Source organism: Lingula anatina, chromosome 1, assembly GCF_051362555.1.
Source record: "Lingula anatina isolate TDL-2025a chromosome 1, LinAna3.0, whole genome shotgun sequence".
In the NCBI taxonomy this organism is placed as follows: Eukaryota; Metazoa; Brachiopoda; class Lingulata; order Lingulida; family Lingulidae; genus Lingula; species Lingula anatina.
The window spans coordinates 61,278,258-61,305,668 of NC_141767.1; the positions used below are offsets into that span (position 1 = coordinate 61,278,258).

At 33.2% G+C, this 27,411-nt stretch overlaps 3 protein-coding genes across 15 annotated transcripts in view; 2 read left to right on the plus strand and 1 right to left on the minus strand.

Annotated features, from left to right (window-relative positions):
• The first annotated feature begins 1 nt into the window (after window position 1).
• LOC106154542 (small ribosomal subunit protein mS23) lies at window positions 2–3,332 on the plus strand. Its single transcript, XM_013528922.2, has 5 exons — window positions 2–162; window positions 1,586–1,750; window positions 1,940–2,014; window positions 2,248–2,395; window positions 2,632–3,332. Exons 1-5 carry the CDS (start codon window positions 119–121, stop codon window positions 2,665–2,667), a joined length of 468 nt encoding a protein of 155 aa, XP_013384376.1. The 5' UTR covers window positions 2–118; the 3' UTR covers window positions 2,668–3,332.
• LOC106154475 (putative ATP-dependent DNA helicase HFM1) lies at window positions 3,195–25,646 on the minus strand. Of its 5 annotated transcripts, XM_013528830.2 has the most exons (40): window positions 25,506–25,646; window positions 25,211–25,340; window positions 24,842–24,966; window positions 23,706–23,838; window positions 22,753–23,012; window positions 22,287–22,346; window positions 21,288–21,355; window positions 20,928–21,063; window positions 20,497–20,648; window positions 19,985–20,065; window positions 19,624–19,782; window positions 19,219–19,265; window positions 18,859–19,012; window positions 18,131–18,263; window positions 17,862–17,963; window positions 17,468–17,613; window positions 17,280–17,327; window positions 16,972–17,018; window positions 16,587–16,720; window positions 16,442–16,489; window positions 16,175–16,258; window positions 15,872–15,963; window positions 15,310–15,416; window positions 14,789–14,836; window positions 14,520–14,617; window positions 13,929–14,057; window positions 13,629–13,714; window positions 13,395–13,478; window positions 11,873–12,030; window positions 8,418–8,521; window positions 8,199–8,284; window positions 7,777–7,852; window positions 7,339–7,601; window positions 6,662–6,854; window positions 6,424–6,553; window positions 5,738–6,229; window positions 5,456–5,548; window positions 5,205–5,307; window positions 4,863–5,035; window positions 3,195–3,969 (listed from the first exon to the last, which is right to left on the minus strand). In XM_013528830.2, the coding sequence occupies exons 2-40, from the start codon at window positions 25,300–25,302 to the stop codon at window positions 3,906–3,908; spliced, it is 4,788 nt and encodes a 1,595-aa protein (XP_013384284.2). In that variant the 5' UTR covers window positions 25,303–25,340; window positions 25,506–25,646; the 3' UTR covers window positions 3,195–3,905. The 5 variants fall into 5 exon arrangements, with proteins under 5 accessions (XP_013384284.2, XP_086856266.1, XP_086856267.1 ...); XM_087000140.1 differs by lacking the exon at window positions 14,789–14,836; XM_087000141.1 differs by lacking the exons at window positions 7,777–7,852; window positions 8,199–8,284.
• A 356-nt stretch (window positions 25,647–26,002) lies between these two features.
• The window catches only part of LOC106154407 (uncharacterized), a 55,602-nt gene continuing 54,193 nt past the window's right edge, over window positions 26,003–27,411 (plus strand). For 8 of the 9 annotated variants that reach the window (XR_015331832.1, XM_087000134.1, XM_087000131.1 and 5 more), the window contains exon 1: window positions 26,016–26,174. Coding sequence is in view for 7 of the 9 variants with exons in the window: in XM_087000134.1 (XP_086856260.1) it covers window positions 26,016–26,174 (159 nt within the window). In the remaining 2 variants the exon portion in view is untranslated. Of the gene's footprint in view, window positions 26,175–27,411 lie in introns of all 9 variants that reach the window. The other variant, XM_013528779.2, reaches the window with a different exon arrangement.

Below are 27,411 nucleotides of genomic sequence, written 5' to 3' on the forward strand. Positions count from 1 at the left end.
TTTATCATAAATATGAAATCAATGTTAAATTTATCAGCCAAGAGTTACATCTCAAGATACTTCTAAAAATATACCAATTACTGTTACTGTCACATGACCACAACGAGAGCTGGACAAAATGGCAGGCAGTAGGATCGAGAAAGTCGGCAATGTATATACAAGGTAATGATTGTCTCTGCGAGCCTAAAGATACATTTGCCTGCACTTCACTCATAACTCTTTACTCTAAATTTTGAAGTTATTGTTTAGATTAAACTGCCACTGTAGTTAAACAATGGGACATAAAAAAACCACGTGTTACGTGCTGCAGTCTACATGCACGTTATATACCGCTAACACAGTACCTGTACATATCAGAACCGTCGGTAGGAGTGCAAACGCATGAATTTTCTTGCTAATTTACCGCATATGATATGATGTACTAAACAAAATTAAATAGTTTGATCACAGTTAGACTTTGAAAGACTGTACTAATTTCTCATGTAGTTATACCGTAGTCACTAGTTCTGGGACCTGTTTAGAAGCGGTCGTTTATAAGTATAAAGATTTGTATAGCGTCAGTAATTATCTATTTATGTTTTAATTGTTATTTTATTAATTTCCAATGTTTAGCGATAGACTGAAATGCGCAATACACTGCAATACAGCGCAATACACTTGATAACACAAGTCCAGTTGCAAGTAAACACAGGAAAGGGTGATCTCAAATAAAATAGGGTGATATAAAAGCAAAATATAGTAATTATCAATTAATATTGCTGATACAACTTGACAATTTTTTCATTGTTTGGTCAGCTGCCATGTTGGCGAGTAGCTCTTCTTGGCCAGTAATATATCCAAGAAGAGCCACTCGCCAACATGGCTGCCAACCAGACAATAAAAAGTCTTGCTGATTTGTTAAGTTATATCAACGATATTACTTACCTTGTAATATAGGTTGTTTTTATATCACCCTATTTTGCTGGGAATGGCCATTTCTTTAGTGTAATTGCAACTGGATTTGATTTTTGAAGTGTATTGCACTGTGTTGCGCTGTATTGCGCATTTCAGTCACACCGTGTCGTGGATTGCCATGCCTCTTGATTTTGTGCCATTCTTATGTTTTCGCTCAATTTTTGATTGGTCCATACTTTTGTGTTGTGTATCCATGTTGCTCTGGGTCTTCCTTTCCCTCGTTCCAGTAAACAACTGCTGCATATTATCTTTTCATGATATGACCAAAATAAGTTAATTTTCTTTTCTTGGTGATATTCAGTAATGATCAATAATGAAAAAAAGTTCTCTGCCCACTGGAGCTCACAGTGGCCAGTATTCTGTACTTTGAACTGCATGCCAACATAATTCCTTCTCAATACTCATTCCTCACAACTCATTTGTTTAAAAATGTTAAAGTTAAATTTATGGTAAAAAACTAAGAATTCTCTTAAGCAGTTTAACTAAGGCCAATATTTAAAACAATGCACACAGCACACGCGGTTGCCTTGTTACAGTGGGAAGTAAGTGAAATATTTTGAAAAAGTACAGGGCAATCCCATAAATATCAAAATATTCATGGTTAATCAATGTATCTATGTCTTCATTTTAGAATGAGAGGAATGTTACTGTCTAAAACATTTAAGGTTAAAGATGAACCACCTTGGTTTGCTGTTTGGGAACATTTTCCTCCTGCAAGGGATCCAAAATGGAGCAAGCGAACAGGGGATAGAAAATATGTGCCAAGAATATTTTATAAAGAAGATGTTATACGAGCGTAAGCATAATGATACTTAATTTGAGCTGGCATCTTTCCAAAATTTTACAGTAAAAGAGATTATCATTAACAGTAAAGTAGTTAATTTGTCTAGATTTTGCAGATTTAATTCATTAAGAAGAACTACATTTGTTATAGTCATCTTCTGCCTGGATGCTGCATAAATCTACTAAGAATATTTTATTTCAGGCAATTTTACAACACATTTAAGCAAGATGAGCCATTAGATTTAACAGAAGATGGGAATCTATTGCCATGCGATGTGTAAGTTGCAAATATAAATTTGTTTGCATCCTTCTTTTAGCATTATGTTTTGCTGTTTGCATCCTTCTTTGGACATTACATTTTGTGACTGTTTGTTAAATGTTGAATGGCTTTCATCTTGATAATTTTTATAAGGACACGACATTTTTCCAGTTTTCAGTTTTGATTCCAGTTATTGGAAGGAAAAAAGCAACATCAGTACCATAATTTTTATTTACTTGTGTTTCTTACAGATTTGTGAAAAAGTTTCATGAAGTCCTTGAGTCAGGTGTAACACCTAAAGAGGTATTTGCTGCCACAGAAGAAGCACTGAAATCAGAAGGAATGGTTCTGAATAGAAAATCTGTTGAAATTAAAAAGGGCCCTATAGAGGAGGCATTGGTTAGTAATATACTTTTTTTTTTAATCACCCACACACAGGATGATAACTCTTCATTTTGGTTGAAAAAGTGCCATAAAATAGTTTTTTTTTTTTCTGGGATAAATGACAAGTGTTCCTTAGTTTTAAGTGGATAATGAATGCGTTCTGACATTCAAAATTGGTCATTTTTTTAGTGTTTTTTGTAATAATCTCTTAAGAAATAAATATATACTTAATAAAAATCTGTTTGTTTCAGACTAGGATACCCGGTAAAACATTGGGAAGGAGTTAGATCTGAAGCTGATAAAACAAGTCACAACGAATAATTGACACTCTGCTGTCATCATGTCTCTAAGATGTGAAGAAAATCACGTTTGAACATGTGGCATATAGGCTCTTTGAAAATGTACTAGAGAGGCCAACCCGTAAGTGATGCATGTGAAGTCGACTGAGCACTTCATTTCATTTTTGAAAATGTGTGGAACCTGGACCAACAGTTATAGTGATGAACCTGTTGTGATCCAATCAAATTCTAATGTGACTATGAGTGGAATAGGTTTGGGACTGGCTATCATCACAGCTTCAAGGGCCAGTCATCCCTGTCAACAGAAAATGGGATAGCAAAATGGCATGGTGAGGCTTGGAAGAACCATGTGCATTGGATCTATGCCAGTTTGTTATAAGTACCATAGCAGTGCGAAGATTATGTGTTAAATTGGTTACAGCTTAAAAGAAACAATATTGCTAATGAATTTATGACAGATATGATATGTTTTAGATTGCTATTTCTGGTGGTGGTTCAACAACAGTACACTGCCATTGCAAAAAAATAATTTAATAGTTGTGTTTTTTCAGTTTTCATGAATACACAGGTCTGTTTCTTAAGTTGTGCCAACATTTTTCATAGTAATTAAAATGCTTCTTGTGACATAAAGTATTTTAATGTTATTTTAAAAATCAGTGTTATTCTTTTCTTTTAATTTATTTATCACTGACATAAAAGTATAAATAACTTTAAATTTAACTTTATAGAATGTTTAATACTTGCTCTAGTAAATCACCAATTCTAAATGACTGGAAAAAATGTAGTTTAGAAATAGTTCAAAATTACTAAAGTAGGAACCTTAAAACTGGTGCCAACATTGAGGACATGAAATTGGCATGTTTTCAGTAAAGAGATGGTGGATAAAAAGATTAAAAGCCACAAATCAAAGATATATATCTCATGCTGATTGTTGGATGAAAATATGCATTGGTACTGATATAAACTTTGGTAAGGCAACAGTCTCTCGGCTCTTGTGATGTAATTCCAGTGAAAAGTACACTTTGTTATTACACTTAAAAATCCTGTCTTCAGCTGACCAATTAGTGTTAACTGATTCACACATGGCCATCCTACAATTTCACTTCTTGAATGTTAAAACATTCCTTAAATTAATGTTAACATTTCTTAAATTATTTGACCTCATTGTGTATTATGGTAGAAACACTCTCACTGATGCCTCTGGTATTTGGCATTTCCCACCATGGTTAAAATATGCCATCAAATATGTTGTTGAACACATCCACTGCATCTTTCAGTTCTTTATTTGTACTGAAATGATTAAAAATTTTGCACTTAATAAAGATCATATGTGAGTTTACTGACTCTATATTCTATAATTCTGGATAGTATCAAGAAAAATAAACATGCATTTGGATGATGGCAAATTTTGTCTGAAATAGCACTAATTGATATTTTAACAAATTGGAAAAAAATGAATGAAACTTATTTAATAATATATGTACCAGTACAGAAATATATTGAACTGAATTGTAATATATTGAACTAAAATGTAATGATTTGCCCAACAGTTATGACTCTATATTCTATAATTCTGGATAGTATCAAGAAAAATAAACATGCATTTGGATGATGGCAAATTTTGTCTGAAATAGCACTAATTGATATTTTAACAAATTGGAAAAAAATGAATGAAACTTATTTAATAATATATGTACCAGTACAGAAATATATTGAACTGAATTGTAATATATTGAACTAAAATGTAATGATTTGCCCAACAGTTATTTTTTATATCAGTATTATCACTGAGAATAATTATTATAGGAGAAAGTGCGTTCTTCAAATGTGTTTCTCCAGTCATTTAAATCCTAACAGACAAACCAAATTAGGCTTTATTCACATGGAAAGTCTATTTTCTAAAAATCTATTTTCTATTTGCGGTATCTTATGATCATGGTCTGTGCCCTGAATATCCCGCGGCGTAATTACTGACAGCGCGAGCCAGTTACTTAAAGTAACTTATAGTAACTGGCTTGCGCTGCCAGTAATTACGTCGCGGGATATTCAGGGCACAGACCGTGATCATAAGACATACCGCGAATAGAAAATAGAATTTAGAAAATAGACATTGCATGTGAATGAAGCCTTAGTCTGGTGGGAAGGAGGGGTTCACGTGCAGTGATAATCATTCAAAAATATACCTCTCGCTATCTGCAGTAACAACCATTCCACAGCCCCTTTGTAAATTCTTAGCTGTTCTTTGTAATCCACAGCTATCAAATGAATTAGCAGGTGGGACAGAAGAAGCACATTTGGGACTGTTGGGCAAAGGGGAGGGTCTCTGTGGTATTATCGGTATGACTGGTGAAACTCCCTGCAATGAAAATGAAATGGAGAAAAAAAAAATGAAGTAAAATATGTACATTACCAAGAGCACAGGGTAGAAGGGGGTATTGATGAAACAGTGACTTTATTTTATGCTGTTTATGGTACACTGTGTACCTTGAAGATGGAACAGATGAATGTCAAATATACTGGGGTACCTGCTTCATTGCAAACAGTTCATTTTCCTTCTGAGCAACAAAACTGGCAAGTAAATCATCATCATCAGAGCTCATAGCTGGAGAGACTGCATTTGATTTCAACCTTAATGAACGGAGAAAACTAAACAATAAAAGAAAATTTTGACTGAAAAAGTGCATTCTACACATATTCTTGAATTGTTATTACGTTACTTTAACCATCTATCTCTGAATGTTAAATTCTCTTGCATAGTGGTATCCTCAAAATTTACCTTTTGTCAGTGGGAGAAAGAAATGCCTGGTGAGCTGATACGAAATCGTTTTTCCTTATTGGTGAAGACAATTTGTGCTTGATACGCATTGCACTGGAAATGTATAAATGCAAAAATAAATTAAATTATCAATATCCATATGTACAAGTGCATTTTTATTTTTGTTTGAAAAACCTTTTGCTGTTCATCAAAATTGTAAAGAAAATCAAAATTAATTTTTCTTCAAATTTTAGACAAAGTGTAATATATGCTTAAGATATAATGCTGGTTAATTTTACCTACCCACTAGTATCTCCTTTGTCTGTTGTTAAGAGGTTTCCTCTTTCACAGTTGTGAGACCCTAACTTTTCATGTTTGGGATAGTGGAACCTCTTGATAGGGTTGTTTGACTTGTTCTGAGCAGATGCATTACTTCTCCATGCAAAGACCCTGCCCTGTTTTCTTGTTATTTGCTTGTACTGGATAGCATTTTCTCCAGCAGTCACTTCAGGTACTTTATCCTCTTCAAAATCATCCCCTAACTGGAGGTCAAAATTTGGGCTTTCATCTTGAGGAGCAACTGGATCAAATGAATTTGTAGCAAAAGACAAAGCAGTAGACCTTTTTGGTATGTCAATTTTTGGCCATTGGGAATTAAGTTTGTTTCTTGGTTTGGGACATCCGACTAGATCTGGCAGCTCATCATTTTCATTGTGCTCAAGATTGAAATCGTGTGATTCATCATAAACCACAGCTTTTGTAGGATCAATATCTTCATCACTTTCAGGTAGTGGACTGAAATCAATCCATAACAGAAAAATTTTTTTTCATTTTTCATAATCGTATTTTAAACATTAGACTCTAAGTGTTATTGTTTGAGGCTTATAAATGTACAGAAAAAGTGCAATTTTATAAACTTTCAATAAAAAAAATTAGCTCAATTATTTTTATATATGAAGCTTCCAAATACTAATACAAAACCCCTTTACCCAAACATGTGATTTGTATAAGATCTGTTCCCAAAGGTAGTGGATGTTGGAGTGATATAACTCTGTTGGGGTTCACCTGCTTTCTTGAAGGCACTGGATGTTGAAGAGATAGAACTTTGAGGGGGATCATCTGCAAGTTTGAAGCTAGCATTAATAATATGAAGATTGAAGAGCACATTCAATTAAGTCCTGCAAATACTATTACTGTTATGTTCTAATATATAACACAGTTAATTACCATTATCTGTCTCAACACAATAATCCAAGTTTGTCCGTTGCTGTTGGTAAAAGTCCAGCTCATCCCAACCATGAGGTGTAGTTGCAGTTGGCAGATGAGTAAACTGATTTGGTGTCTGTGCAAAGGGGATCTTTCTAACTCCACGTGGTGTGTAGGCAAATTTCCCAATGCCTGGTCTAACATCACTTGACATCTGTATGCAACAAAAATGAGTTTTTCAAGTGTGACTGAAAATGCAGGCATGATTACGTGTGAAAACGCTTTAAAATTAGACAATGCCACAAAGAATGTTATCTTAATTTATTGAAAAATTAAGCTTAAAGGGATAGCAACGTTCTTCATATGAGATTCATATTTCACAATAAATGCATTGTAAACATCTAATAGAAATATAATTTATTCTCTTTTACCACCAAAATAGTGGTTATCACAATTATTCTGAAATCTGTTCTTGCCATCAGACCACGTGATCTCCACACCAGTAGATGGCTACCCTCTGTAATAATCTCTTAAGAGAGAAAAAAAAAAACTTTTTAGAAAAACAAAACAGGACTAACTTTGAGTGTCAGAATGGACTCATTATACCATTGGTAAGTTTGGGAAAATTGTTGCTTACCCCAGGAAAACTCATTTTTTGGCCAAAACGAACAGTTGTTGTGCAAGTGTAAATGAAATACCTTTAGCCTTTTTATGTTTGGAGTTTCTGGAATGTGTTGTGCTTTTTGCTTCAAACTCTGGACATAGGTGTCCATTTTGTCAACCTTTGTGGCACTTCTTGGAGCTGACTTTGGCTTATCAAAACTTGACCCTTGCTGCTGCTTTTGAGGTCTCTTTAAGGCAATTCCAAATTTGCAACATTCATGGCCGCATGCAGATTTGTTGTTGCAACGATGTCCACATGGCATTCTGTTGTGCAGATGATGATTATTGGGGCTTCCATCTAAAATATCAATGTGATTGATATGTGCCAGCCTACTTTACTAATACAAACAATGGGGCACTAACAAAACCAACTTTACTCAAATATGACAGAGTCAAAAAGGTGACACTTGGAGAATCATTGTAGAAAGCTGCAAGACAAAACAATGACAATTTATTAACAAATTCTTTAGTACCTCCTGCAGAGTTTGGAGAAACATCATATTCACTACTTGTGCTGCATGGTGTGTCATTCTTGCAGGTTTTCAATACCTAAAATATGCGTATATCAACCATTTCAGTCAATACTAAAGAGGCTTTTTAATTAATTTTTTTGTAAAGTTTGAATTTGTTTTTGCTTTCAATCATTTCCCACTTAGTAGCTTCAGTCAACTAAAAATTAAAGTTATTGTTCTCCAATACTTTCTTGTTTGATATATTAATTATGGCTAACTGCAGTTATGTGGTCAGTGTTTTTTCTAGCTGATAACTGAAGAATCTAAGTGAAATAACAGAGTGGATAAACATCTGACGAACTATTTCACCAAGTCCACAGTAACTGTGAAGAATTATAATATTCATACTTATTTGCACATAGCCAAAACAAAACTGAATAAACCTTTGTTTTTTGGACTTCTTCATTTCTTGCAAGTTTCTTAGCACCAGTGTAGAATGGCGTATATGTGCTTTGCACATCCAGTCCAACTAGAATGATGCATAAATAAGCTATAAAATCTAAACAGCAATTTATTAGAATTCTGTATTACTGAAATAAATTTAAATTTTCAATAAACATTACTGAAAGGTGAAGTAAAACTTCACATGAGATTAACTTTACCCCATTCTTGGCTCACAAAGTTGATACTAAGCTCTTCTCCCCTGCTTGCCCTTTTCACCTCTATCTTCTTGGACCAAGTTCCAGTTTTGATCAAAATCGCATCTCTATAATTAGTTAGAAATATATCTGCTACACTCTACATATGCAAGTTCCCATTTTTATTTTCAATCTAATATTAAAGATGATGTATCTTTAAATATTCACAGCAACTCTGTTAAAAATCTTTACTTAATAAATAAAACAAGGCAGCAAAGCTGTCAAATGTACCTGAAACATCAAAAAGACAAAAAGCAGGAAATAACAAAATAGGCTACTGTCAATTCTGATGCAAAAGTACATTAAGTATCATGGATACATTATGTTAAACTGCAAATTCAACATCAAATTTTAATCATGCTCAACAGATTTACCAATGTAAGTAAAATGTGTAACAAACATAAGGCTTCAGGCCCATGGGAGTTCAAGTTCACACTTTGAAAATGGAAAACTTCCAGAAAAAGAAGTCAATTAGACTGCTTTTCCAACTCAGGCTGCATTTTAGTCCTGTATTTCTTTTTTGAAAGTTTGGCAATCATAAGTAACATGGTTTTCCCATAATGGTCATCATGGCAGCAGCACCCAAAATTGTGTATTCTTCTATTCTGATGCAATATTACATAATGGTTACCAGCATAATGACAATCAATTTTTAATAATAAAATATACGTATCATGGATTTTCAGAAAATGTGACAAGCATGGGTCTTCAAGCCTGTGGAACTTCAAAGTCACACCTTGAAAATGCCAATATGTGAAAAATTAAATTTTCACAAAAAAACTGTTTAACTGGCAGATTGCATTGCCTACTGAAGCTATATTTTAGTCCCATGTTTCTTTCCTGTAAGTTTGAGAACAGTAAGTGACATGGTTTTTCTTAAAAGGATTGACCACTCCTGTGAGTTTAATGACAATTTTAGTCCCATGTTTCTTTCCTGTAAGTTTGAGAACAGTAAGTGACATGGTTTTTCTTAAATGGTCATCATGGGAGCAGTGCCCAAAATAGTTTTTTTTTTCAAATTTTGATGCAATATTACATTATGTTTAACAGCATAATGACCATCAATTTTTAATAATAAAATATAAGTATCATGGATATTCAGAAAATGTGACTAGCAAAGGTCTTCAGGCCCATGGAACTTCAAAGTCACAACTTGAAAATGTCAAAATGTAAACAAGACAGCACTGTTCTGAAATGTTTTTTTTTTTCCATTTTTAACATTTTTTAACATAAAACAAAATTAACAATTTACTGCCATTTTTATATGACCACTCCTGTGAGTTTAATGACAATTTTAGTCCCATGTTTCTTTCCTGTAAGTTTGAGAACAGTAAGTGACATGGTTTTTCTTAAATGGTCATCATGGGAGCAGTGCCCAAAATAGTTTTTTTTTTTTCAAATTTTGATGCAATATTACATTATGTTTAACAGCATAATGACCATCAATTTTTAATAATAAAATATAAGTATCATGGATATTCAGAAAATGTGACTAGCAAAGGTCTTCAGGCCCATGGAACTTCAAAGTCACAACTTGAAAATGTCAAAATGTAAACAAGACAGCACTGTTCTGAAATGTTTTTTTTTCCATTTTTAACATTTTTTAACATAAAACAAAATTAACAATTTACTGCCATTTTTATATGATCAACTAAAAAAATTGATGAGATGGGAAAAATATTAATAGAGCAGTGTTAAATGTCCAATTTTTTTCCATTCTGAGATTCTGAACATAGTGAATGATTGAATCTGACAAACTGCAATGATATGAGTTTATTTCCATTTTTGAAACTTTATTACACAATACACGATAACAAGTTTACCATCATTTTTACAAAATCAACTAACAATGTTGTAAAGATGCAGGAAATGTCAAACAAACACTTTTAATGTCTTATTAATTAAATAATGAAACTGTTAACATACCTAAGAATTGAATCTGAGGAAATGTGAAAAAACAACATAACTTCTAAAATAATGGCCCGATTATGCTGATCTTTTAACTCAACCTGCGTTTTAGCAGGATTGACCACTCCTGTGAGTTTAATGACAATTGGCCTATCTGTTTTTCTTATATTGTGTTTACAGTGTTGCATATATGCTGAAAAGTGAAAAAAAAAAGCATAACTACTAAAATAGTGGCCTGATCATGCCGATTTTCTAACTTGACCTGCGTTTTAGTAAGATAGATTACTCCTGTGAGTTTCATGACAACAGGCCTATCAGTTTTCCTTGGAATGTGTTTACAGTGTTGCATATATGCTGAAAAGTGAAAAAAAAAGCATAACATCTACAATAATGGCCCGATCATGCTGATTTTCGAACTTGACCTGTGTTTTATGAATATTCATCAGCTCTGTAAATATAAAGCCAAAAAGTAAAACTGCCTTCCACTTATCGTGTTTACAATGAAAGTGCACGGCGACGGTGATGACGGGGACGACAGACGAAGGTGATGGCAATATTTCCAGACACATCTATATATATTTATTTTACTGTTTGAGAACAGTAAGTGACATGGTTTTTCTTAAATGGTCATCATGGGAGCAGTGCCCAAAATAGGTTTTTTTCAAATTTTGATGCAATATTATATAATGTTTAACAGCATAATGACCATCAATTTTTAATAATAAAATATTAGTATCATGGATATTCAGAAAATGTGACTAGGAAAGGTCTTCAGGCCCATGGAACTTCAAAGTCACAACTTGAAAATGCCAAAATGTAAACAAGACAGCACTGTTCTGAAATGTTTTTTTTTCCATTTTTAACATTTTTTAACATAAAACAAAATTAACAGTTTACTGCCATTTTTATATGATCAACTAAAAAAATTGATGAGATGGGAAAAATATCAATAGAGCAGTGTTAAATGTCCAATTTCTTCCATTCTGAGATTCTGAACATAGTGAATGATTGAATCTGACAAACTGCAATGATATGAGTTTATTTCCATTTTTGAAACTTTATTACACAATACACGATAACAAGTTTACCATCATTTTTACAAAATCAACTAACAATGTTGTAAAGATGCAGGAAATGTCAAACAAAAACTTTTACGTATCTTATTAGTTTAATAATGAGACTGTTAACATGCCTAAGAATTGAATCTGAGGAAATGTGAATAATATGCTGAAAAGTGAAAAAACAGCATAACTTCTACAATAATGGCCCGATCATGCTGATTTTCGAACTTGACCTGCGTTTTATGAATATTCATCAGCTCTGTAAATATAAAGCCAAAAAGTAAATCATCTGTTCTCCACTTATCGTGTTTACAAGGAAAGTGCACGGCGCCGGCATCGGCACCGGCATCGGCATCGCCATCGGCGACGACAGACGCAGGTGATGGCAATATGTACAGACACATCTGTGTCTGTACATAAAAAGAGATTTGTGGGAATCAGTTTATTTACGTTATTCTCATCTTGTACACAATCCTGTTGTCAGCATCTCCAATCAGCAAGGCGCAAGTATGGCTTAATCCTGCAGTGCTCTTCATTGTCACGTCAGCATGGTTGGTTAGTTGCACAGTCACAGAGATCTCTGCATGCTCACTGTTGTACTTGCTAGTCTGCACATTATTTAAAAGTAACACACATTCCTTTATTATATTTTCAATGCATGGTTTTAACATTTCCAGAAACTCTTAGGGGAGCCATCTGCAGTGACTGATGAAGAATTTCAAAAGGTAGCAGTAGTAGAAAGAGATTTACCAATCAGTGTTACTGTTTTTGATACAGGAAGTGGGGGAAGCCCTTAGGCACACAAGATCAGGCAGTGCAGTGGATCTAGACAACATTCCTGCTTACATATGGAAATGCCAACTTTTCAAATCATACCTCCCAGATGTCTGTAACAGAGCATTGATAGACCTTGAAGTCCCCCAAAAAATGGACAACTAGTGCAATAATTTCCATACCAAAATCGGGAAAACTGTCAGCCCAACAAACTACAGAGGGATAAGTTTATCCTGCATAGGAACAAAAATGTATAACAGGATATTGTTGAACAGAATAAGATCTCACATTGAACCCCTCCTCTGCTCGAATCAGAATGGGTTTAGAAAACAGCTGTCAACAATAGCTCAAATACTAGCTTTGAGAAGAATAGTGGAAGGGGAAGGAAAGAACACTCCCCTTAGCCACAGTTTTCATTGACTATCCAAAAGCTTTTGACTCAATACATGGTGACTGCATGCATGCTGAGAGCAACTGGAATCCCATCTTCCATTGTTAATCCCATGAAGGTGCTGTACTGTGGGTCAAAGGCAATTGTAATATCACCAACCAGTCACTAAATTCATATTTTGGACAACACCTGGGGGAAAAGCTAATAGAGGAAGACCAAATGTGACATACTATGGTACCATCATGAATGAAACTGGTTTGCAAACACATGAGATCTTTTCGCTAGTGAGAGAGAAACAACTCTGGTCTAAACATGTTACTGCTGCTGCTCCCATTCAGCCCAAGGCCTAAGGATGATGATAATGATGTCACACTCACTGTAAAATATTCAGGCCTACCCAACTACCAGACTTGGCACCGAATGATCCAGAATTCACCGGTAGATCAGACCACACTACCCGTTTTCAAGGTGTGCTTCTGTACGCATTTCACAGTATCATACCCAGAACAAATTTTGAGTGGTGATGCAATACTTTCCAACCTCGCTGAAAATCATCATTATCACATAGCGTAGTAGGCAAGAGCAGTGTCGTGTCTGATACTTTGAAGCGCGTACTGATACCCACCTTGAAAACAGGTAGTGTGGTCCAATCTACCGGTGAATACAGGATCATATGGTGCCGAGTCTGGTAGTTGGGTAGCCCTGATATTGGAGAGTGTTTTTTCAACTCTTACAGAAACCTATTATTGATATAATGGTACTAGACTGAAACAATTTTACAAATCACTTTAAAACTGACACTCCTACCTGCTCTATAGATATTTCATACTTTGGCAGGCCAGCAGCTGCATCCCTTAGATTATTTCCAAAGGGAGGGTGACGGTTTACAATCTAAAGGAAATAAACATTAACATACACAACTTTTATTGTATCACACATCAATTTTGTTTTGAGATTTTGACAAGTTATTTTGTATGACAGGGCCAAGTCATGTGTAAATATTTGCAAAAGAAACAAAAATACTTTAATCTGATATTCTACCAATTCAAGTTCCCTTGGGTTTGTCTCTTCTACTTTCTGGAAACTCACTACTCCAGAATTCACCAGCGCATTGGAGAGTGCAGGACCTGTATATTTACGGAAAACAAATTTTCATTGATTGTGAATTATTTGTAATTACTGTGCTTTGTTTTATCCAATGGCAGGAGGTAGAAACTGACTAAAGATGAGCTAAAAAGATAAAACTTTGCCTTTATACAGTATCCACTTCTCATGTAACAAATTAAAATTTTTGTGAATGTCCCTAAAAACATTGACCCCACAGAAATTAAAGCATCTTACCTATTCCATCCAGCTGCCTGCAGACATATTTAGAATTTTCCCAAAGTCTAGCCTTGAAGCACTTCGAAAGAATAACAGCAGACAACAAGGCTTTGAAACTACACCTCTGCCACAAGAATTCAACCAGACCTATATTAAGAAAAGTAAACTAAACTGGACCCTATCTGAGCAAGCCATTTTATCCTGGCAAATTATACATGATGTTAACTGAACACAAAACTCCTATATTTCACACTAATTTGACCTACTGTATGCATTATTTTGTATGTCATAAAATAATAATACAATGGGTAATTTTAGTGTTTTAACAATATATTTAAAAATATAGTTGTTTTGTGTTCAATTAACAGCATATTGTAATTATACATTATACATTTATTGATAAAAGCTAGTTTCAAATATAAATATTTTATATCACACATGAATGCTTTTAATGGTGACAAGGAGAGACAGCAAAAATTACCCATACAGGGTAACAGTTCTTTAAGCATCCTTTACATATCATTATCCAATTATACCAAGAAACCATGTTCTATAAACTATCAAAAAGTTTAATATTTCTATGGTTCTTTTCATCCAGGCACTTCCTACATCTTGCAACTCTTGTCCCAGCCCTGAAGATTTTGGCCATATCTTGTGAAAGTCCAAAATCCTGAACAGGTAAGCTGCCCAGCTGAGCCTGAATCAGACTGCAACAGAAATAATAAAAGTATAAAAAAGTATTTAGTTTTGATTAAAAAAAGTGAAGAAAGTACTGTTAAAACTTACCCTGCAAGTAATGGTATTAAAATACAATATCATGGTTTCCAATACATCTTTATTCATATAAGTATTAAACCATCAATCTCACAACTACCTACCAATTCACTTTCATTTCCTTTGTCTTGATTTTTCCCTCCATTGAATATCTGTAGATTAAGTATGTTCAAAATGTTATCTGCTATTTGTCAAGAATAAAGCCAATGGAATGAATGGGGTATCTAGAATATGCACACTTTAGGGTGGGTTTTCCAGATACCCTACTCATTCCATTGACTAGAATTCCTGATATTGCAAGACACTCGTTCCACGACCCTTCCTATTTTCAAACTGTGTCTAGATGGCAAACTACCCAGGTTGTACAGGGGATGGTGAATATGATAATATTATGTGTTATATTGAAGAAGGCTATTCATCTATCAGGATGTCGTTTTAAGTTTTAATTGTCGTCAGATAAGTTCAAGAGGAAGTAATTCAGACACTTAGAATGTGTTCAAAATACTGGTTTAGAACGTGTTAATACTTACTGTTGCTGTTGTTGCTGCTGTTAGGCTTTATAATCTGTTGCATTGTATAATGCACTTCACTTGCAAAAAGAATACATTTTTGCTTGTGATCATACCTTATTGTGACTCTGTTTTTATCTATGTTCAGGGTGTTCAGTGTTTTTTTCTCACTGGTTCTCAACTGAATGTCATGAAATTCTTGACAGTTGGCCACCACAATCAGCTGAAAAATACAGATTTCATATAAAAAGGGATGTTAACTACTGTAGGTTTTCTGAAAAACAAATTCAAGAAAATATTGGCTTATTTTATCAAATTGTCACATTTACATATATCCTGTTGTGACAGAAACATTTACATAGTGATAGCATAATTATGAAATGGTACAGGCCTTATAAATTAATTGGGCATTTACTAACACTATCTGCAGATCTTTTAACACTAACACCCATATTAACCACATAACCCACAAATTAACCAGCACTACCAGAGCAGATGAATGTTAGTGCTAGGTATCCATTTGTTGGTGCTAAATAATTGTATGGTGTGTTGGTTTATTCGTGGGTTTTGTGGTTAATATGGGCATTAGTGCTAAAAGATCTGCAGGTAGTGTTAGTAAACGCCTAATCTGTTTATAAGGTTTGTGGTGGAAATGTTGCAGAATCCATCCAAGCTTACCAATTCATTTAAGTTTTCAGACCCTAGAACTCCAGTGAACCTTTTCATGGTTTCATAGCCTATACAATACCTTGCCATTAGTCTGCCAGATTCTGAAAAATATGTTAGTTCACATAATCAAACAATTTCTATCTAAATATTCCCAAAAGGTATTACTATTATATACTCATGTGTTTGAATTCCTCCCTGGCCTCACTTTTTTTCTAAAAAAAAAAGTAGAGCTCTTCTTTAAAATAAATCTCCATCAGTTCATGAAGAAGCAACAAACTTAATGAAGGAATTCAGGAATAACACAGATATTACCTGTTGGTTTCATATCAAAATGGTCTTCATCCATCCATATCAGGTCAATATGGGATAGCTGATTCAGGTTCTTTAAGCATAAGTCTAAGAATAGAAAATAAGACAAGATAAATTATCTTACCCACAATGTAAAATATGTAGATGATATATGTTCAATTTCATATTTTGCACTCAACAAGCTGCAAAAGAACTATGAAGAGATAATGAGAAAACACAGCAACACTGTTCAAAGCAAGGACTTAATTATCAGTATAATCCCAAACCTGCCTTGGAGATGCTTTTCTATTCCCTCTTTGTTCAAACCTGTTGGTATTCCTGCAAATAAATAAATAAATAAATAGACATGATTTACTGAAGGAGCATAATGTTTACCACATTCTATCTGCATTTTGTGTTATTGAATATATCTTACCATAATGCTTTGGATTCTTTATCAGCCTTATGTACAGAAAAGTGGACTTAATCCATTCTAAGGCAACTGAGACATCTGTAATTGTGTTTAAAACCACTTCTGCATTCAGATGTTCTATCAAATGCTTGTGTAAACTGAAACAATAAAATACATTCACATGAATCACCATAATTTTTATAAGGTTAATCCTCAACACATAAATCAACTCCAATGTCCGTAAAGCAGCATTTGATGAAGGTATATATTATCATTATTCATTATCATCATCATTCTAATTTTCAAAAGCCAGAGACAAAAATTGATGACACAACTTGGGACATGAGGAAACTGCTGAAACATCTGCATGACATAAAAATGATACAATTCTAACTTATGCATTGTTTACCTGCTTTCTATCATCTGTTTTCCCCCTAGTAATGCATCATACTTGGCCTAGAAATTGAAATAGTGAACCTGTATTAAATTTCAAAATTGTAAAGAAACTTGCAATTGTTATAAGCATAAATGACACAATGAAAATTAAGCTGCAAGGTTGACTTTTTAGAAAAAAGATAGGTTTCTAAACTTATCTCCAAAATTTATCAAAATGATCATGATCTTTTGAGACAATAACCTGACACCAATCCATTAAATATTGGCATATCAATCAATAATTAAAAAATTTAAACTATGTTGACGTCAACATGGTATTACCTTAGTACTTGCTCTGGTCATTATCACTGCTGTAGCTGACACATCAAACTGTAATACAAACAAATTTGTTCAAAATAGCAAAGGGTACATTTTATACGTTTTTTCCTTTCATTTCCTAAATTTTTTAATTGTTCAATTCTTTCTTGTTTTGCAGTTCTGAAGAAAATATGAAATTTATAATAATATACCTGTGGTCGGCCAGCCCTGCCAATCATTTGTAAAATCTGGGTCTCACTATACTCTTCATACATTCCCATCACATAGTGTTGAGTAGACTTAATTATCACTAAGTGTGCAGGTAAATTGACACCCATTGCAAGAGTGCTGGTTGCCACTAAAAGCAATTCACATTTTTGGGGCATGAAATCGATAAAATGCACTGCTTTTAAACAAAAGGTAAATATACTACTAAATTTAATAATTCATTTAAAATCTGGTACATGATATTCAATACATATTTCTACATACATTTATATTACATAGTTCTTAAAAATATTCTTATCATGAAAAATTGGTGAAAAATAAGTACCTGTATCAATATACAGAATAAACTGCTAGGTAGTACATGTAATTATCACTCACTTAAAACTGGCAACTCTCCTCTAAGGAAAAGACTCTCCAGATTCTTCCTGTCTTGCATATCAAGGCCTGCATGATGATATCCAACACCACACATCACTAGGTCTGAAAAATTGTTTACAAAGAAGAAAAATTTTTGTTCATCAATGACAATTCAATTGTTGTCAGTGTTTATTTATTTCATTATAAAATTTCTCAAAGCACAATTCAAAACCTCAGCAGTATTATAAGGTATAATAAAAAAGTTCTAACAAAATTCTATCAATACACACCCCTCAATTTGGAGTCCCTCATCACATTTGCTTCTTTTTGAAGTACTTGCTTGTGTTGGGAATTCATTATAAACCTGGCCTCTTTTACAAGCATACTGGCTGCTTGCTGGGCACTTTTTCTGGTGGCACAAAACTGAAATGTAAGATGAATCTCCATTTTTGCGCCAATATTTTAATTTATCTTTTAATTTTTTGTAATATTCCTATTCCCTAAAGTGTCAAATGCTCTTGCAAATTAATAAAGTTTTTACTAAGTTTTTCTGTTACTATTCCAGCAATATTGATCACTTTTCACCATAAAGGGCAACTAAACACTGAATGAATAAGGCTTCATTCACATGCAATGTCTATTTTCTAAATTCTATTTTCTATTCGCGGTATGTCTTATTATCACGGTCTGTGCCCTGAATATCCCGCGGCGTAATTACTGGCAGCGCGAGCCAGTTACTATAAGTTATTATAAGTAACTGGCTCGCACTGCCAGTAATTATACGGCGGGATATTCAGGGCACAGACCGTGATCATAAGATAGCATGAATAGAAAATAGAATTTAGAAAATAGACATTCCATGTGAACGAAGCCTAAAATGCCATGTGCTTTTAAAAAAAATTAATTTGAATAATCCTTGTCATTTGACATTACACATGTATAGACACTCTTGAAAACATTATATACATATACCCTACTGCACACACAGCTTTCAGAGAAAAACCAAACATACTCATACCACTAAAGTTGGCTTCTGCTCTGCATAAGTTTGGATAACACTTGATAACTTATAGTTAAGAGACAGATCAAATCTGAATTCAGACTGATTGCCAGTGCATGGATAGCCAAGAACCACTTTCCTAAGCTTGACTGGTCTGTGACTATCATCCATCCTAAAAATGAAAAATTCAAACAGGCCAGCTGTTTTACAAGTTTCTACTGTCACATTGAGGTCATCAGAGAATACAAATATTGTGTGTTTAAGTGTCTTAATTTCTGATATTGTTATCTCATAAAGCACAGATATACAAGTAAGGTGTTATCAAAAATATCAAAAATAAAACATTTTCACAATGCACAGAACAATGATTCAAATTACTTGTAAAATGATGCAGTGACTTTATCTGTACTCAACCACTCTGCTATCTGAAAAATAATTAGAACTGGTTTTACAGTTATAAAAATTTCTTGACATAATATTTTAATATTCCTTTCAACAAAGTAAATTAAAAGGAACATGTATCGAAGGAGAAAACATATACCAGGCTAGATCATTCAGAACAAGTAAAACTCCTTTCTACCACCAATGTATTATTCATGAACTGTATATACCTACTGTATAGTACTAATTAAGTGAAATGCACCCAGGAACACAACAAAATGTGCATTGCAGAAACTTGGTCACTTTAAAAAATGAAAATTAATGTTGGTTTTGGAAGATCTCATTTTTCAGCAAGAAAATAATGTGTTCATAAGATGTCATATTTGACATGTGATAACTTACATCCCCTATGTTTGGTATAGTAGCTGATATGGTAATGAACCTCATTGGTATGTCCACTTCCCCACCAGGCTCTCTAGAGATTGCCCTTCGGATAGTCTTCATTCTGCTAATCACAGCTTCCATTGTGGCTCCTCTGGTTTCATCATTCAAGATGTGGATCTTACAAACAAAAACATCATTCTATATTTCTAGATATTTTCCTCAATATCATGCAGAGTAACAGGAATTGTGGTACTCATGATGGATTTTTTAACTTAAAAAATTCAAGCTTCTCTGTAAGGTCATTTGCCTTTGGCATATCATACATATTATTATTATTTTTTTTTTTTTCCAAATGGCACAATAATTTTATCTCACTTACCTCATCTACCAAAAAAAGTTTTACCAGCTGGACAAGAGACTTGTTATCTCTCCATTTTCTTGTCATACTGTCCCATTTTTCCTGGTGATAATGATAATGAACTTCCTGATTATAATGATAATGACTGATGAACAATAATACACAAGTGTGAACATTCTTTCTTGCTGCTTATTACTGAAATCATTACAGATTAAGATACGGTAATGACTCGATCTTTTCAATGGGCAAAAATTATCAAACTTGCATTTTAAAAATCATAAAAATTATGTTTTTGTAAAGCATTTGTGGTGCTTTTAATGCCTAGAATAGAATTATAAGGTATAGTACGGTTTTCAATTTTATTGCAACCACTCAATAGGAATTAATGCTCTTATTTTAAGAAATTATGACTTAAAAAATACAGTTCCTGTAACAGTCACAATTTTCCCCCATTGAAAAGATTGATTCATTACCGTATTCTGCTTTGGCACATTTTTTGTCTATTCAAAGTGTGAAAAATGGTGCTGTCTTACTGGTGTTGTCATGATAATATTCACTTCCTGCAGTTCAAAGTAATCATCTAACTCAGTATCTCCAGTGAGCTCTTTGCACTTCAGTCCAAGGGGTTCAAATCTTGGCCTCCAGTCTTCATATCTTTCGCTACACAAAGCTTTGATAGGTGCCACTGAAAACATGGAAGTTAAAGGTATATTCAAATTATTATGATATTTTTTTGTTTAAGAAAAAAAAAAACATCATAGTACTGACCTTACAATCATAATTGGCAAATATATCACTGAAAATATTAAATATACTGGACATTCCGATTACTGTCCATAGCTTCAAAATGTACATATCCTTTTTCTATCCTTTTTTCTTTTCAGTCACTCTATATCACTTTTACAGTCTACTAGTTATTATCAATGAAAGAATTGCAATTGTTGATAATAACATAAATACTTACTGTACACAATTTTGACATGATCTGCTACATTGAAGCTGTATTGCAAAAGTAATCTCACAATGGCTAGTTCAAATATGACTGTCTTTCCAGCCCCAGTCGGTGCACAGACAACTAAAGGGTTATCTGTGTACATAACCTGTATGAGAAGCAACTCCATATATTTTAGTAAATCACTGTAACAATTCAAAATCAAATGGCAGAGATGTTTGAATGCTTTACAGACACCACAGCATGAACTTTTCTAAATTTGCACTTTGTATAAAATCAATGTCATGAATTAAGTTTTCTGGTTTTTCTAACTTCTGATATAGAAAAAACAATCACTTGAAGCAAAAATAAGACCTTTTAAAATAATCTTACATCATCAAAAACTTTGGACTGTACCACATTGAAGTATGGAAAAGGGAAAATATTTCTGAACTGATCAGCTGTACCTCAATCAAGGACACAAATAAGCATCAGTATAACATCAAATAACAATATCTAATTTCATCATCTTTGTATGAGAATGAAATGCATAATGTAATAACAAGTAGTGATTGTAAAGAAAGTCTGCCTATAATTCATTTTCTAGAAGATATCAAATGGATACATGTTGCAAAAGAAATGATACTAAAATAACGAAAGGCAAGCAGTTTTTTTAACTTTTATATATATATACATTTTAACAACTATCAATGTAAACAATGGTTGTAAATATACAACAGTATGAAGAGATAGCTAATTAATAAAAGGTTATATTCAAGTTGGAATTAAACATATTCCAAATGACAACTTTCTTATAAAGAAAATGATGTTTTGTTTTTGCTTTACTATCAGTCCAAATATATTACAGGATGGGTTATACGAAAGGCATACATTGCATGTGAGTCATTTATATGGCAAATAAAAGAATTTTCCCAGATATTGTAGCTTTTAACATCAAGGAATACCCCATCCAAAACTGTTGAGCTACCATAATTACAATCAATAAATACATTACTGAGCTCTAATTTTTAAAAAATTTTATCGTGAATTGCACCCATGTATATCTCCATTACTAGAGTGACTCAAAAAATAGCAGCTTAGAACAAAAAAAGGATTTATAGATCTTCATAATTATGTGAACAGCTTAGACTATGATATCTGATGGTGATTAGGGGATTAATTTTGAAATCTTCATTAAAATTGCAGCTTTGCTAAATTAAGGTTCAAATATTTGTTATGTGACAGGAAATTTGAGTTTAGAGTTGTTAATTGCACAAACTGAGAAGTAACACATTTTAAACTTGAAGAAAATACAACATTCGATTGGAATTTACCAGCAGATATGGTGTTAAAACCAGGTTAAAAAACAGCAAGTAATTAAAGAAAGGATACGTAGTTCTGCAACAGACTTAAGCTTTGATATTTCTTGACTTGACCCCCCAGGTGTGATACCTTTAAAAAAAAGGAGAATTTTAATTCTTAAAGAATCATTAGAAGAACTCCATAGCTCCAAAACTCTTTGCTGAATTGAACTGTGAATGTCACTTAAAGAAAACACAAAAAAAGTTGATCTGATACCTTTTTTGTGCAATAAAATTACATCAGAATCTGCTTGGTATACCAATTGTTTCTAGTTAAACAAAATCACGAGACTTGGTCAAACCAGACTGTACACCAAGCAAGTTTGCTCATATTTTTGGGCACCAAAAAGGTTTCAAGTCATCTTTCTCTCATCTATGTTCAATATTATCAAAAGCAATTTAAATCCATTTTCATATCATAAAAATTAAAAAAAAAATGATTTTGTGTATATGAATACCAAATATTAAATTAGTTTAAATTAAGCTGTTCTGTATACCTGGAATACTCCATGGTAAAGGTGTCTCTAAATGGTCTGAATAAAAAGTGGCATTTGCTGGAGTCTTTGCTTGCCTATTACTTTGGCTGGGAAATAAATTCTTCTGAGAAGATGAGTATCTATCATAATGACTGTTAGAAAATTGAGATATCTGACTAGCAGATTCAGCTGACTCAAAACTACCAGAATGCTCTGATAGTGGGGACAAGATTTGACCAGACCTTTCTTTGTATGGTGTTTTAAACACTGGTTTGTTGAAACTGAAATTTAAGAGGCATATTGTTTTATGTGTCTATAAGAATAGTTTCAAGTTCGCTGAAAATTATCTGTTGATAATGCTTAACAAAAATTATTCCATACCATACCATACCATACCATACCATGCCGTACCATACCATACCACAAATAAACTCAAAATTTGTCAACTTTCAGGTTTAGGTGTACATCTTTCTTGCATAAAGAATGATTTTTCTTATTGGCAAGAAAGGCAGCCTTAGCTGGAAAAAAATTATACAAATGGGTGGAGAAATGGTCAGTGAAATTCTGACATTAATGAACCAAATTTTTACCTGTTGTTTCTTTGAAAGAAAGAAATCAATAATGAAAACTGTTTGTGGTATAAAGTTATGAAGGTTCCTCAGGCTGAAAGCAAATTGTTACAAATCTACACTCATTGTCACATACATAACAAACTGAAATTACTTATGGAAGTAAAATGTTTTTTTTTTATTTATATATATGGATATGTTATTAATTTTACTTCTTTTTTTATAACTTATTTTGATTACTTTTTAATCTTACTTCTTTTCCAATAATTTCAATTATACTGATACATGTACTGTCTCATCAGCAATTTTTTCTCTATTTGGTCAAGGCATCATTGCAATCAACAAAATGTGTTCATATCTTTAACAAAACAATTACAGTCATTGCCTATATATTTTGCTTTGAACCTTTTATTCTGTAGTAACAAAATGTCAGGTCTTCTTTGAGAGGCTTTTGGTAGATTCTGGATCGCTGGTGTAACTGGCTGAGTTTTTCTCTCTTGTTGAGTTGGAGGTAAAAGTTCATCCAAAATACTAGTACCTGAAATATTGAAAATTATGACACCAACATATATTCAATATTTGCCAATGCCCATGTTACCCGTATATATATATATATATATATATATGTCATCAATGTTATTTGATTTTTTAACATGGAAAATATAACTACTTCATGTATGCTAAGAAAGAAAGAGTATATTACCCATTTAAAATAAATGGCATTTAAAATGCACTCAAGAGGGCTCTCTGGAAGGTTTTTATTTCAACCAATCAGAGACTGTCATATAACACTGACCAGCAGTCATTTGAGAAGTTTAAACGTTCAGTTTTAAAAGTGCTTGGCATTTTATCGCCTCACAGCACCACTTTTATCAATCTTCCCTCCCAACCACTCCATGGATTTTCATATTAAAATCACAGACTTTGGATTTTCATAATAACAGACTTTTAAATGATTGAAACTTCGATCATGGTGGGATTTCATATTGACAGTTTTTACCTCTGCCAAGGAGGTTATGTTTGTCTGTCTTTCTGTCTGTCTGTTTGTCATCAACATAACTCAAAAAGTTATGGACCAATTTTGATGAAATTTTCAGGGTAGGTCAGAAAAGGGTTAATTTAGAAGTGATTTTTTGGTGGTGATCCAGATCAATAATCAATCAATAATCAATAACAATAATAAAAAAACTAAGTTAAGGACCGATTTTGATGAAATTTTCAGGAACTGTCAAGAGTGGGCCAAGGAACAGATGATTAGTTTTTGGTGGTGATCCGGATAAATAATCAATCAATAATAAAAAATATTGAAAATTTAGGGGTGAAACGGCATTCAATGGAGACTTTACTGCCTTGGCGGAGGTCTGCGCTCTCCGAGTGCTTTTCTAGTTTTAATATGTATTTCATAACAGCTTTACACCATTTAATATATGGCCATGGTTTTGTTACATTTCATTTATTGTCTATTTGATTTTTTACTTAGTATAGTAATAAGGTATTCTCTAAGCCCGAATGTATGTATTTTAACAAGCTTAACAACTGACCTTTTGTGTATGAAGGTGGGGCTTGCGATGATTCAGTATTTTTAAATGCTTGTGAAAGCATAACATTTTCTAAATCAGTGGGTGGAGCTGGAACTGATGGTCTGATTACGGCTGTTAAAGGGAGTCTACAAAGTAATGAATGACGAACAGATATTGATACCATATCATCCTTACATGTACTTATTATAGAGAACTAAGCATATGATCAGTAATGAAAAATTGTCTACTTACACATTTTTTATTCAAAAGTGTATGATAAAAAAAGGTGTTTCTACTTTATTATTCATCAATTAATACATACTGTACAAACTCTTCAAAGGATAATTTATTGGGCAATAAAATATTATATAAACAAAGAAAAAAACTTACACTTCATTCCTGTCCTCATTTCTTTGGTCATAGAACAAGGCATCTAAAATACCATCCTTCCCATTTAAACAAGAACCGCCAGACCACATCATGAGGACAAAAACCAGCTTATGCACATTCTATACAACTTCTGAAATCGCAACATCTTTATATAGTCAGGTCTAAGTGATTTTAGTTTATCTATAAATATTTCTAATTCTGGGTTATTTTTTGTACCAGCATAACTAATTTTCTAAGCACCCTCATCAAAAGTTTGGTTATCCAAAAAAAAAAAAAAAAACTTGGACATACATACCTCAGGAAAGGAGATGTAGATCTAATATTGGAAAATGTTCAATTTGTAAACAAAAACATGTGCAGACGACTTCCTGCCCTCGTGACCTATAACCTCCACCTATCACCGAAGGCCTAGGCATGACGTCAGCTTACAGTCGAGTTCCAGTACTGGTAGGAGCTTCAGAGGGAAACATGCTAATTATGTTGCTGTATAAATCCAAGTTAACCAAAGAAACGGCAACACTGGTAAATATTCCAAATGATACACAAAAACAAGAAGCAGCATCACTCTAAAAATCGGGGCCTATCACATGCTAATTCATAAGTCGACAACAACGGTACAAGGCATTGAAGGTGCTGTACTACATGTAGTCTTAAGCGAAAAAGGCAAGATGTAAGAGATTAACAAGAATGTCTTATATAGATATTTATCCAACACTATATCCGTCTCCAACCCTCCCACCTGAAATCATTGGTAATGATGAATGAATTTAGCACATTGTTTTAAAGCTGCCGCTCACACGTGCACATGTCTACCCACAATGCTAGAGCAGAGGTTTGTGACCCAGTTTCTCCGCCCAAATGTAAACAAAAGGGTGCCATTCAAAGTTTGAGCGGGTTTGTTCAGCAACGCTTTATCAAAACATCTTGTGCTAGGGAGGGCACGACAAGGAGTACCAGAACGCAGGTGAGGAACTTTAACGTTATAGTTTTGACACCATACCCAAGTCATTTTTTAAGATCTGTCGTTACTGAATGTTTGGCTAAGATTCTGCCGCCTCTCATGATTGACTTATGTGTTACATTGCATGGCATTTGTTTGCATAATCAATGTTGCTCTGACAATTTTAGCCGCAAACATGCAACGCATTTATATTATTTTGCTGTTTTCTCTTATAGAATACATAAGGATTATATTTGGTTGAGTTTCAGTTTAATTTTATTCCTTTTTTGGATGTGTAGTATTGAAATTTTAGACATGATACTTTGATAGGGTCATGCATGCAATTACCTTGGCAAATTGCCTTCAGGTTATAATTAGCAGTCACTTTCTTTCCCAGCACATTCAGGGGGCACATAAAGGGGTTCCAGTTATGCATGAATTCAAAGTGTCAATATTAGAATTGTTCTCAAAACTTTATGCTTCTACTTGTGTTGAATGTTATGACATTGCCTGCAGTGGGTGATGAGTCAATAACTTTAATTTAAAACATTACAACCAGTATAATAATAACATGGGTGGGTTTTAAGCCATTTAGAATGATGCTGAGGAGTGCAACAGCAGTATGCACAAGTGTCAAGATCAGTATAACAATTATTGTTTAAATGGAAGAACTTTGTTGGTATCTTAGTTTCAATATATTTCACTGAATTAGAATTTTAATCTTTAAGTTAAAATTTGTTCAAATTATGAAGACAACAAAACTGTAAGTTAATGTACAAAATAAAATTGTCAAATCAAAATGTACTTTGTGAAGAAAGTAATTTTTACATGGTTTATTTATTGGGAATTTCACTATAAAACCATTAAACTCAGAGAAATAGTTTCTCTATGATAAAGAATGTGACTGCAAGACTTAATATTGAGTTGTTGACTCCCTGCATATAATAAATAGTTTTTAGTTCTGAATAACAAAAAGTACATGGGATTTCATACTGGTCTAAATATAGCATTATTATATATTATGTTTTTGATCATAATAGAGAAAAATATTATCTAAAAGCTTAAATAGTGTTCTAAATTATTGAAAAAATTAAGAAAACAAGTAGTTGGTTAGTAGGTAATCATTAGATATCCCTTTGATAATGTTACCAATATTATTCAAAAGCTTTTGTGTCTGAAAAAGTGTTTTTACTAGGTCAGTAGAAAAAAACAACTATTATATACATCATATCATTAAGAGTCTATTTATTTGTTTCATCAC